General features: G+C 42.6%; 2 protein-coding genes across 2 annotated transcripts in view; both read left to right on the top strand.

Annotated features, from left to right (window-relative positions):
* Window positions 1–435: 435 nt before the first annotated feature.
* On the top strand, window positions 436–5,542 carry LOC306713547 (glycylpeptide N-tetradecanoyltransferase 2-like). Its single transcript, XM_079183285.1, has 12 exons — window positions 436–442; window positions 539–641; window positions 909–1,053; window positions 2,172–2,290; window positions 2,418–2,509; window positions 3,022–3,138; window positions 3,289–3,459; window positions 4,047–4,155; window positions 4,319–4,489; window positions 4,607–4,774; window positions 4,945–5,082; window positions 5,433–5,542. The coding sequence occupies exons 2-12, from the start codon at window positions 546–548 to the stop codon at window positions 5,454–5,456; spliced, it is 1,350 nt and encodes a 449-aa protein (XP_079039411.1). The 5' UTR covers window positions 436–442; window positions 539–545; the 3' UTR covers window positions 5,457–5,542.
* Window positions 5,543–7,636: 2,094 nt separating this feature from the next.
* LOC306713373 (supervillin-like) overlaps window positions 7,637–11,596 on the top strand; it is a 37,537-nt gene continuing 33,577 nt past the window's right edge. Inside the window, exon 1 of the mRNA XM_079183043.1 lies at window positions 7,637–7,866. The gene's annotated coding sequence lies outside the window, so the exon portion shown is untranslated. The remainder of the gene's footprint in view (window positions 7,867–11,596) is intronic.

Raw genomic sequence — 11,596 nt, 5'->3', positions numbered from 1 at the left:
GCCTGTGCTCAAAGTCAGTGACTTTGCAATACTGAGCCATTATACTGAACTCAGGCAAAGATTATCAAGTATATAAGAGATACAAAGTTCCAGACAAAGTGCTGACTTTTAAGTGGAAGACTATATGGGAACTCTGCAATTAGACAATTTCAACCAATTAAATCTGCAGCCGGGATCAAGCTGCTGGAAGCTTTAATCTGCTGCAGTGCTCTATCCAGCAGCTGTCTGACATATGAAGACCGTGAGAAGTTTATTTAATTGTTAGTATTGTTATCTATCAACTGGGTGGGAGTGGGGTTGGGTGACTGAGGCGGTCACTCTCCTCCCATCGCTGCTAGCCAAGATAAGAGCTGAAAAACCACAAATGTGTTAGAAAACACCCCAAATTCACCCTCGGCGTCAAGGATTCGCACTTGCTCACAATGATGGATTCAAACTTGCTGTAAGTACGACAGCGTTTTCAACTCTCTGTTTCTTCAGTTAGTGAAAATCCCCTTTACAATACACAAGAAGGTCAGTGTGTGGAAATGTCTTTTAGTGATAAGATGCTGACAGAGGAGGAGAGTCTAAAAGGGAGCAAACAGAAGCAGAAGAAGGAAGAGGTCTGGAAGCCACAGGGACCCAGGGATCCATTTGCTATGGTTTGTGTCTTCCTGAGCGTGTGAGTGCATACGTGCAGTGATGTATGTGTGCTGGTTCGTGTTTGTTGCAATGTGAATACTCACAAACTCGCCCGTGGATGTCCTGTATGCCCATCACACACGAAACAGGAAAATGTGTCTTTTTAAATCACCGTTTTTTTGGGCTGTAGGAATCAATTTGAGATATACTGCTGTGTGACGGTCAAACGTCAATCTTCTTGGGAGAGATGGTAGTAACTTGTCCTTGCTGGTCTTGTTCTGCCCTAGCTGGACTCTCTTCCAGAAGCGAAGCAGCAGGAGATCCAGAGAGCCCTCCACCTCTTCTCCTTAGGCCCAAGTCTGCCGAAGACCCTGCAGCAGGCCAAATCACACACTTACCGTTTCTGGGACACACAGCCTGTCCCCAGACTGGGTAGGACGTTATTCCTGTTCCAGTGAATATTTGTTGAAATACTTTTAAAAACAAAAGCATGAGCTCAAACTTATACGAAAGCAAAAGTTTGACATTTTTTGGATATACCCTTTTTGCTTTCTACAGGAGATTAGATGAGAAGACCGATTCCATTCATCCGTTAAATATAAGGCCATAGCCAGCAGACGGTTAGCTTAGCATAAAGACTGGAAACGGGACAAACAGCTAGCCAACGGTAAAAAAAACCCCATCAACCAGCACCTCTGAAGCTCATTAATTAACACATTGTGTCTTGTTTGTTTAATCAGTACAAAACCTGCAGTTTACTCGTCAAACACGTTTGGTCTTTGTCCTAAAGCATCGGAAATTGACACGTGGAGGACCCCTTTAACGTCTGTATACGCCGCAGAGACTTCAGGAAGTTACTGTTGTCAGTCAAGAAATAGTTACCCAATGTAAAATGACAAATTATCATTATTAGGCTTCGGTTTTCTTAGTTAGTTATCACATGTTAATTAGTGAGCTTTAGAGCTGCTGGTAGGTGGATTGCGTTACTTTGGACAGGCTCGCTGTTTGAGAGTAGTACGAATCTTCTCATCTAACTCGTGCATGCATATTTACCAAAATGCTGAACTGTTCCTTTAAAACATGTGTCACTCACTGTGCAGAAAGTCAGGACTATTGCAAATCCTTCTTTTGATCATTCTAAACAACATTCAAACTACTTCTATCGTTTTATTGGCACGCTCCTACGTCTCACAGCACATTGCCACCAGGATCTGTGGGCAGACGTGTGATCATATTCTCCCCGGTTGTGCATGTGTGTACGGCACCTGAGGGTATTACACCCAGGCAGAAAACATGGCACAAAGAAATGTATGCTCATCAAAACATTGCTCGGGATACCTTTAACTCCACTGGTGATTACAGCCTCTATACCACTTAACTCATTTCATGGATTTTAAATAGATGAATGGTAAGAAGAAGAAAAAGCCCTATAATCCTATTTAGTATTGTCATTAAAAAAAAACATTACCATAAGTTCACAAGTCATTCGCTATAATTACAACATTGAGAATTAAGTCACCTCATTTAATTCTTTATATTTGTGTCCTCAGGTGAGAGTCTTGTGACTCATGGCCCAATAGTAGAAGGTGAAGCCAGTGTCCGTGAGGAGCCCTACTCTCTACCTTCAGGTTTCTCCTGGGACACTCTGGACCTGAGCAGCCCTACTGTGGTAAGTTACTGACTGTAAGTTAGTTAGAAACATGCATCCCTTTCAGAGGTAAGGAACAGTGCTTTTATTAGTGTGAATCGAAGGAAATGTTGACTCACATTCTCCACGTTTCCATCTGTCATTGCAGTTGAGAGAGCTTTGCACTCTGCTCAACGAGAACTACATGGAAGAGGATGACAACACCGTCAGGTGTGCGTTCTCGCTGGAGTATCTGCAATGGTACGCTTCAAGCATGCGCAGTTAGTCACTTTTGGTTTCAGCAAAACTTGCCGTCTGGCATTAACACACTTTAAAAACTGCTCTGTACGACTGCAACACATGAATGTAAGCCTCTGAATTGCCCTAAGGCAACAACGGCGTTGAGAATCTGAAAAGGACAACAGCATTTTTCCCAGTCGACTTTCCCGCTTGACCCGACAAACCGTTATCAGTTACAAGCCGGCTACTCTAATCGCTTCACTTCACTTTTGCTGCTTTCCTTTGTGATCTGCATAAACGGTATACTTCAGGGAACAAAACATTAAAAAAAATGTACTTTGTTACGAATAATTAACATTAGCATTCTAGGAACTGGCACAGGTATTTGGCCCCGAGGTTGAAGAAAGCTGCTGTATTTATTCAGCCGAGTCATCTCATGCTCAATACTTTTATCATAAATTGTCCTCATTGAACTACCCCTGCATGTACTCACAGAGCCATATTGCAGACAATGTCTCTCTCTTCCTCTTAAGGGCTTTACAACCTCCTAACTGGCTGCCCCAGTGGAACTGTGGTGTGCGAGTACACACCAATAACAAGTTAGTCGGCTTCATTGCCGCTCTTCCTGCAGAGGTCCGCGTGTATGAGACGTGAGTAGCTCATAAATGTATGCAAAGATGTGTGTTCGTGTGAACTCCGACGAGCTGTATTAGCATTCAGAGCACTCGCCGACAAAACTGTAGCAATTTTACTTTCGAGTGTCTCGAAGCAAATGCTCCAAAAGACGTGCTCTCCTGCAGGGACAAGCGGATGGCACAGGTCAAACTCCTGTGTGTTCATAAGAAGCTGCGCCTCAAGCGGATGACTCCAGTCCTGATCCGAGAGCTCACCAGACGGGTCAACGAGCAGGGCCTCCACCAGGCTGTCTACACAGCTGGCATAGTGCTGCCCACACCACTAAGCTCCTGCAGGTAGTAGACAGGGTTGATTCACGTTTGATTCAAAGGCAAAGTGAAGCCACAATTAGCACCGTTAAAGCCCCTGAAGAATCTCGATACTGTAATATGAGGGATGGGTTTTGACTCGAACACAACATGTTCTGCCAAAGTCATGAGTATTTTGGTCATTTGACATGGCAGATTTCTGTTTTTGTCTTACTCGTTTGAAGCAGCAGATTGCATTTGGAGGAAGGGGAGAAAGGTGACAAGTCACAGTTAATCAAATCTGATCAAACCACACCCGCCCAGTCCTGGTGAAGCAGATGAGCTGAGTTTTTGAGTGTGAAACCCAAAATTGTACTTGGCATTAATGGCTTATTTAGTCAAGAATGTGTCATGTTATGGAGAAATACATTTTCAGGGTCTTTAACACCGTGAAGATTTCAATAAAACATTAAACTCACTCTTGTTCCTCTAAGTAGCAAACATGCAGTCTAATGCTATTTCTCCAAAACAAGTATGTTACAATGGGGAGTACATGTCATCTTTGGTATTTATCTTATGAAGCAACACTCCACCTTCAGTGTCCCTATACCAAATAAACAAACTAAATATTTTAGGTACTGGCATCGCCCTCTGAATCCCCGAAAGCTGACAGAGGTGAGCTACCCGGGTCTGAGACACAACATGAATCTGCAGAGAGCTCTCAAATTCTACCGTCTGCCTGAGGTTAGTTTGTGCTGCCACCTACAGACTACAACCCATTAGTGCCATTATGGTGTGACATTGACCTGCCATCACACACGTCTCTTCAACTGACTGACCAAAAGGGTGCATACAAAATGTTTAAAGATGCAGGCAACTCTATGTTTTTTCCTTCTCTCTCTCCCAGGTGACAAAGACTCCAGGTCTGCGCCCTCTGACTGAAGAAGATGTGGTGGGGTTACACTCACTACTGCAGGCAAACCTCCGCAAGTTTCACCTCAGCTCCAGGTTGTCTTTGCAGGAAGTAGAGCACTGGCTGCTACCCAGAGAGAACGTGATTGACACCTACGTAGTAGAGGTCTGGCCTGACAATTTGCGATGCTGATTTAGAGCGGTCCTCACCCTTTTTGTGTGCAATTTAAAGCTCATTATGCTGCAGTATAAGATAAGAGTGTGTTCCCTTCCTCACATGCAGGGTGACGCTGGCACACTGACAGACGTGGTGAGTTTCTACGGCGTCTCCTCCAGGGTGCTGAATCACCCAGTCCACACTGGCCTGAGAGCAGCTCATCTCCTTTACGTTGCCGGCACCGCCGCAGACCCAGTCGACCTCATGGAGGACGCACTGGTCTTGGCTAAATCTGTGAGTGCCATTGAAAAAGTGCACAAGGCTTTCCCTCCAAACTACATGCATGCAGTTAAATAATCAATGTACTCAAAATGATCCATAGAATACAATTTGAAGGGTATTATGTATCTTTTTTCACGAGTAGATTTGATAACAAAATAAATGCTCCCTTTGCTCACTGACAGAAAGGATTTGACGTCTTCTCTGCTCTCGACGTGATGGATAACAAGAGCTTTCTGGATAACCTCAAGTTCAGCGTCATGGACAAGAGTCTTCATTACTACCTGTACAACTGGATGTGTCCTAATATGAGCCCAGACGAGGTAATGAATACTGTAATGTCTCCTCCTTCCACGACACGTCCCTGTTATTCTGTGTGTTCTAAGCCCAAAGTCGGGGCCTATAATATACATTGGAGAATTCTAATACACACATTGAATCATTGGTCATTCGAGCCGTTAATTTAAGTGCAACGAGGGGGTAAACTAAAACACATCTACAATTACCTTGACAAAACTTTTTTCGGCCAAAACTGTTTGTATGTGCCCAGATTCATGATATACATTTCGTTGTTTTTTTTGCCCACACAATAAAGCAGGTGGAAATGATGTCAATATAGCAGAAAAATGACATGTTTGACAGCTGCCAGCAGTAACGGCTGTATGTTTTACAGGTGGGCTTGGTGTTCCCCAACTAACCTAAGAGGTGGTGGAGGGGTGAAGATGGAAAGACCATCGTGGTTGGCAGCACAGTGGGCATCAAACGTCATCTCCACCAGCATGAATTAAGATTAAAAAAATCACAATGAAAGAAATAAAGACAAATTCCATTTGTAAATACATTCATCATCCGAATGTCAGTTCATTCATTCAGCGTTTCTGCTACAGGAAATTTTTTTTGGCATGATGGAGCACTGCCGTGTGTGTGTGTGTCTGTGTGTGTGTGTGTCTTTGGGTATTTCAACAGGTATTTTTACATAACCTCTGGTGACATTAGATGGATTATCGAGTGTATAGGGACATTGTTTTCATAGAAACAAGTTGCTGTTGAGTCCAATATTTATTCATGCAGCATAAATTAAATGAAAGCAAAATCTCTCAGAGGCGGAAATCTGTAAACCTTGGCACTTAAAGGATCATCAATCATATAAAGACAAGAGTCTACAAACCCCGCTAGCAGCTCTGTGAGGCTGTACGGAGACACAGTGGTGCTGTGAGCCGCATGCTAACATCAGCAATGTTCAACTAGCAATACAGTGGACCATTGTCACCATCTGAGCGTTAGCATGCTAATACTTGCTGATTAACAAAAAGTACAGCTGAGGCTGATAAATGCTGCCACATGGTGGACTTGTGGGTAAAGATGGTGATTACTTCCGGGCTCTATATAAATCCCAGTTGTTTCACCAGTATTGGCAGACCCAAACCAAAAGATCTAATGCTCATGTCTACCCTGAACCCTTTCTTTTTGCAAAATAACTCCAAATTACTTATGACGGACAGCACAGCACTTTAAAAAAAAGGTATAGGTTACCATGACCAAGGTATTGTGTGAGGATTTTTATTTTATTTTATAAGATTATGTGTTTGTTCTTCATCTGGATGTTAGAAATCAGAATGGGTTTATTGACAAGTACATGGAACAATATTTGTAATCAATTATCAAGAGGAAGAAGTGTTAAAAGTAGCAGGAGCAGGAGGATCCTCCCAGGCTAGGGCCTCAATATCCCAAAATCTTAAAGACGCCCCTGTTTTAGACCATGCAACATCCCCTGACAACTAGCCATACAGCCACGAGGTGCACACAATGTCTAATTATGAACAGCAGGGTGCACTGCAACATTAACATTACAGTGAGCCTTTTATTGTGAGCAGCTATTTAGTGGTAGTGCAGATTCAGACATCATCTGCTTTGCATTTTATTGTTGAATGCCTAAGAAAAACACTAACATAAATCAAATGTGTGTTTGCGTGGACAGCATCTAAAGACAAAGAAAAGCAGAGGGATTGATAACCCAGCTATGTGATGCCTTCAAGTCCTGTTGAAGCAACAACAAGTTCTCAGGAAAAAAGGTAGAGGGATATTACAATGGGTATTCCCACTACAAGTAACAGTCCAGTGACACAATTATAGAACATAAGAAAGCATAAGCAATGTCTTGTGTCGGTCTGTTAAAGTATTGTCAATGTAGATCTAGCATTTGTGTAGCTGATGCTACTAATCTATTGATGTTGGGCAGGTCTTCTCACAAACATCACAAGATTAATCAAAGGTGTCGAAAGATGATTATTATATAAACAGGAAAGACATTTTTTTTCTCATCAATGCATTTTGTTTGAGAAATATTGGATAGTTTTTCCTTTTTGGGCCCCTGACAATTAAGCAAATTAAATAATCTGGTAAATGGAGACGAGAATATTTCTTAAATCACTTTTTTATGGGCTGCAAGCTAATCAAGAACACATGGCATCAATTTAAGTATCACAAACCAAAAGTTCTGCTTTTTTAATCTTTTACAACTAATTATATTTAAAAGCACATTTTTGTTTTTGGTTTAAAGTAGCTGAAACAATGAATACTTACTGTAAAAATATGTCTTGGGTGAAGGCAATCTCTCAGTGGTCACCTTCCACTTAAAAACACGTACAAACGTTGCAAACAAGTCATCATTTGGAGCCTGCATTTACCAGGGGTACGTGAACGCATCCCCGTGCTGAGTTTGGGCCAATCAGAGGCGAGAAGGCATTTTGAGTTTGAAGTAAGTTGACCGGACCTGACAGCGACCTTTCACTGCCGCCTCTGCACCCTGCCCGGGCAGGACAGAGCCGCGTCTCCCCTTAGCTTCGGTGCAGGATGAGCAGACGAAGCCAAACTGTTTCATAAAGAAGAAAAGTTTTTTTTCCTCTACTTTTTCTTTCATCTGCGTCGAGGAACTCGGTCTTGTCCAGTAACGTGCTGAACGGTTTAACATTAGCATTGTAGCGTTAACGTGCAGCAGTGTGGTGTTTTGATTGAACAGCTGTCTTTTTCGAGCGTCCCACAGACGTATCTCCGTGGATGTCGCGTGTGTGTTGACGCCCCGAGCAGACCCCCGTAAAGGATCGCAGGTATGTTACTCACTGCATGAAGTGGCAGTTTGTGTTGTAACGTTGTAATGACTGCAGTGTAACTCACCACGGAGGCACTACCACAGCTTCCTCTAACTGATGTTAAGTCATTTACAGCTGTTTCAGGAAATGCACGGATGTGACAGTCACATATTACGGTACGAAATGCTACATTCAAGGATGTGATGCGTGGTGTTATGTTGTCATACTCACTCCTAACAGCTGCCATTGCGTTTGTCAGTGTAGGTTCCTCCCTTCATCGACAATAGACGCTGGAGGAAATGCTTTTTAAAAAAAAACGCATTGCTTTTTAATATTGCACTTGAAAACCCATACTTTCTATTTATACCGTTATGTTAAGGCGTGTGCATTACTGCGCTACTGCATCTAAGAGAACAACGCTTCATATCAGTCCATTGCATTGCATTTGGGGTTGAGTTCTGCAAAACCACCTGTGAAGACAACGCGATAAGAAAGCGTGAGAGCTGAAACTGTCTGAACTCTTCTGTGGTGACTATAGGCTGGCAGCACACTGTCACTACGAACTAGATTATGTAACTTGGCACAACATGGTTTGGAATCAAAGTCATGTTTACCTGTGTCAGACTGCCGCGGCTATGCAAATACCTGCAAGGTAATGCTGCTGTGTGTACTTTTGAGATGGATGAGACCCGTTTGGTTTCCTTGTACCCTCTGTGAGGTGCAGCCTTTGTTTATTCAGTGTGCATTTCAAACACCAGTCTCTTTCCTCTGACTTTTAACCGGGCCTGCCTCTTATCCCTTGTCACCAGGCTGTGAATTCTAAAGGTTTACGTTCAAATTAATGCAATTCAAGTGAGATAAATGAGATCCCCTGAAGTTCATTAGTGTGTATCTTCTAAATGTGCTGTGTAAAAGTGCTATCAATCATTCAAATAGTTTGCTTTGTTCCTTGAATGGTGAATAGGAGGCAACCAATTGAAGCTTCGTATCCGACGGCTATGGTATTTGAAGCTTGCCAGGTTGTAATTTTCCCTCCGTGTGGCATCTCAGTGGCCTGTGGCCACAACAGGTTTACCGAGACCTTCCTCAGCCAGCTGGTGTTGAGCAAGAGCGAGAAAGAAAAAAACGAACGCATGCCTCGATAAGAGATACTGTGTTTGTGCACAGAGCAAGACTGCACATGCTTGCTGTACTTTTAAACTAATCAACAGCAGAGCATGCTGCTTAGTGTTACTGATGCTGTGTTGAGAAACAACAGAAAAGTTGATAACCGGCCCGTGCATACTTTTAACGCCTGGAGCAAAAACTTGTCCGAGCAGGGAGTGGCCCTTGTCGCGCTTGCATCATTCTGCTGCTCCTTACCTGCCTCTTCAGTGGACCGTGTAAAGACCCCAAACAAAGAGACACATCCTCCATTGTTGTTCAGCAGAAGTGTGTGTGTGTGTTATGTGGTCGTGGTTTAGTTTCAGCATTCACCTGAACGCCTCGTGTCAGGCGTTGCGTTGCCCCTTGCAGGGATCTTGTTGCTCAACAGTGGAAAGAGGGCTTTTTGGAGGGATGGATGAGGGTTCCTGCTGCAGAGACTTGTCTTGTTCTACGCTGTAACATCAACTTGTTATTCTTTAGGTTTTTCTTTAGAACAAGAGTGAAACTATCCACTTTCAATTCCTGAATAACTATTATTGCAAGAGAGCCATAGCGGGGAATGCAGGGGTTTGAATGATAGTGTTGCTGTTTTTTTTTGGGCTTCTCTTGAAGCTTCAGATCAGTTAATGGCCTCTCACTGGGCTTTTATTTTGTATGTTCCTGCTGCTGTTTTGCCAACCTTCTGTCATGAAGGTGCGAGTTCCAGATTTGTGTCCGGTGCACTGAGTGAGCGTGCCTCCCACATAGTGTTGCTTAGCTGAAAAGTAATTGAAGGGATGTAAACAACCCTCTTGTTAAATTAGGATTGCGAATTAGATTTAAATGGGTAATTAAGGTTTTTTTTAACAAGGATTGAAGAGGGAAAGACACAAAATAGTACACTTGTGCGCCCAGATCGCCTCAGTTCCGTACAAAATGAGCAAGGTTTTACTTTTATATCTATTTTGGACCGGCAGTGTGACGCTTTGATTGCTGTCCTACTTATAGAAGAATTTCCCTCTTGTCAGTTTATTGGAACTTCTCATATCATACATTTCTGCACTTGCACCTATTGCTACAGAACCGAAACAACCAGACACGAGAGCAGTTATCTTCCCACAGTTATTTTCTTTGCTCTATTTTTACTGTTTACAACTTACAGAACACTTGAATAGTATAAAGACATACATTTTTAATTGTGTTGTTGTTCATTGGTGCTTTTTTTTATATACTTATACAGTATTTATATTTACAAAATTCTTGTCACTACTTGTTCATTGCAGTCCTGTCTATTCTTTACCTTTTTATCTGTCCAACATTGTTGTCCTTGTCCCTGGCTGTTCATTCTGTTTCTGTTTAAGTACGATGACAGAGATGCAAAAACACAGAGTCAAATTCAAACAGAGAGCGAAGGAGCACAAGGCTTCTCAGTGTTTTATTTTGCATTTGCGTTTGTGGTCCTACATTTTTTTTTTTTCATAATAAAAACCACTCGGGAACAGTGGCCCTTTTTTAAAAGCTCTCCATAAACAACGAAGATGCCTTGCACAAGTAAGTGACGCATGAACTTTTTTGAAGTAGCTCTTGTTTCACATGGTCAGTAAGATAGTATTTGAACTGAGCATTTGGAGTCTTAAGCTTCCCCTACATGTGCCACTCAACAGTTAAATAACAGGCAGCAGATGAAGTGCAAAACTTGGCTGCAACAAGTCCAGGATCCACTCAACCCCGTCTCTCCGGTCTGACCCATGCACTCTCCTCTGAAGGGTTTGATGTCGGCTGCACAACCAAGAGATTCTGCAGCACAAATATTGATATAAAGCAGAAAGGGTTGTGACAAAGTGAGCAATAGGAACTCCACCGGCAAGAGTGCTCGAGGGTTACCCCCGGGCTAATCTCCACTAAGACATATTTATAAACCTAGCTAGCAGTTAGCGTGGACCGCTTCCAGCTTCGTCACCAAGACGCTAACTGTATTTGTTCAGCAACTGCACAGCCGAGGCCCATTTCAATGACGTCGTTAACCAGTGTAATATTTGCATGGCACATACACATATGGTTATACTTCAGACTTTCATTTGATTTGCGCTCGCATAATAGTTTCCATGTGTAAGGGCAGCAGCAGCATGCTTTTTCTCTGTGCTACATTTCACTTTTGTTTTAGCTCAGTGCCAGAGCTCAGAATTTCATCTGACACCACCGTCAACTGAACATAAAGCCGTAGAATAAATAATACCAGAGAGTGTTTGGAATCTGTGTTCAAAACTGAGTTTATGGGCAAACTTTTCTGTGCACGTAAACCAGGGTTGTATTGCCTTTTGTGTTTGAGAGTGACAGAAGTTGCCACGTAACATCCATTAATAAAACGTACACAAGCTAATTTATCTTTGTGAACCGTATGGGATACAGTCAAAGTACTGGCAAATTTTTAATGCAATCTACAAAGGGGTCTAAAGTTTGACTTGAATTTATCTTCAAGGGACAAGTTTGCATAATACTCCCCTCGTTCAGCTTATTCTGCCAGTAAATTGTGTCTGTGTCTTGTACTATGACTTCAAACTGATTTCTACTATAGCACCATATACACTGTAATGTCCCTGTTAAAATACTGGCAGCTACAGCT

This window comes from Pholis gunnellus, assembly GCF_910591455.1.
Source record: "Pholis gunnellus genome assembly, chromosome: 21".
Taxonomy (NCBI): Eukaryota; Metazoa; Chordata; class Actinopteri; order Perciformes; family Pholidae; genus Pholis; species Pholis gunnellus.
Note: the sequence above shows the minus strand (reverse complement) of the source record. Positions and strands in the feature narration are given on the sequence as shown.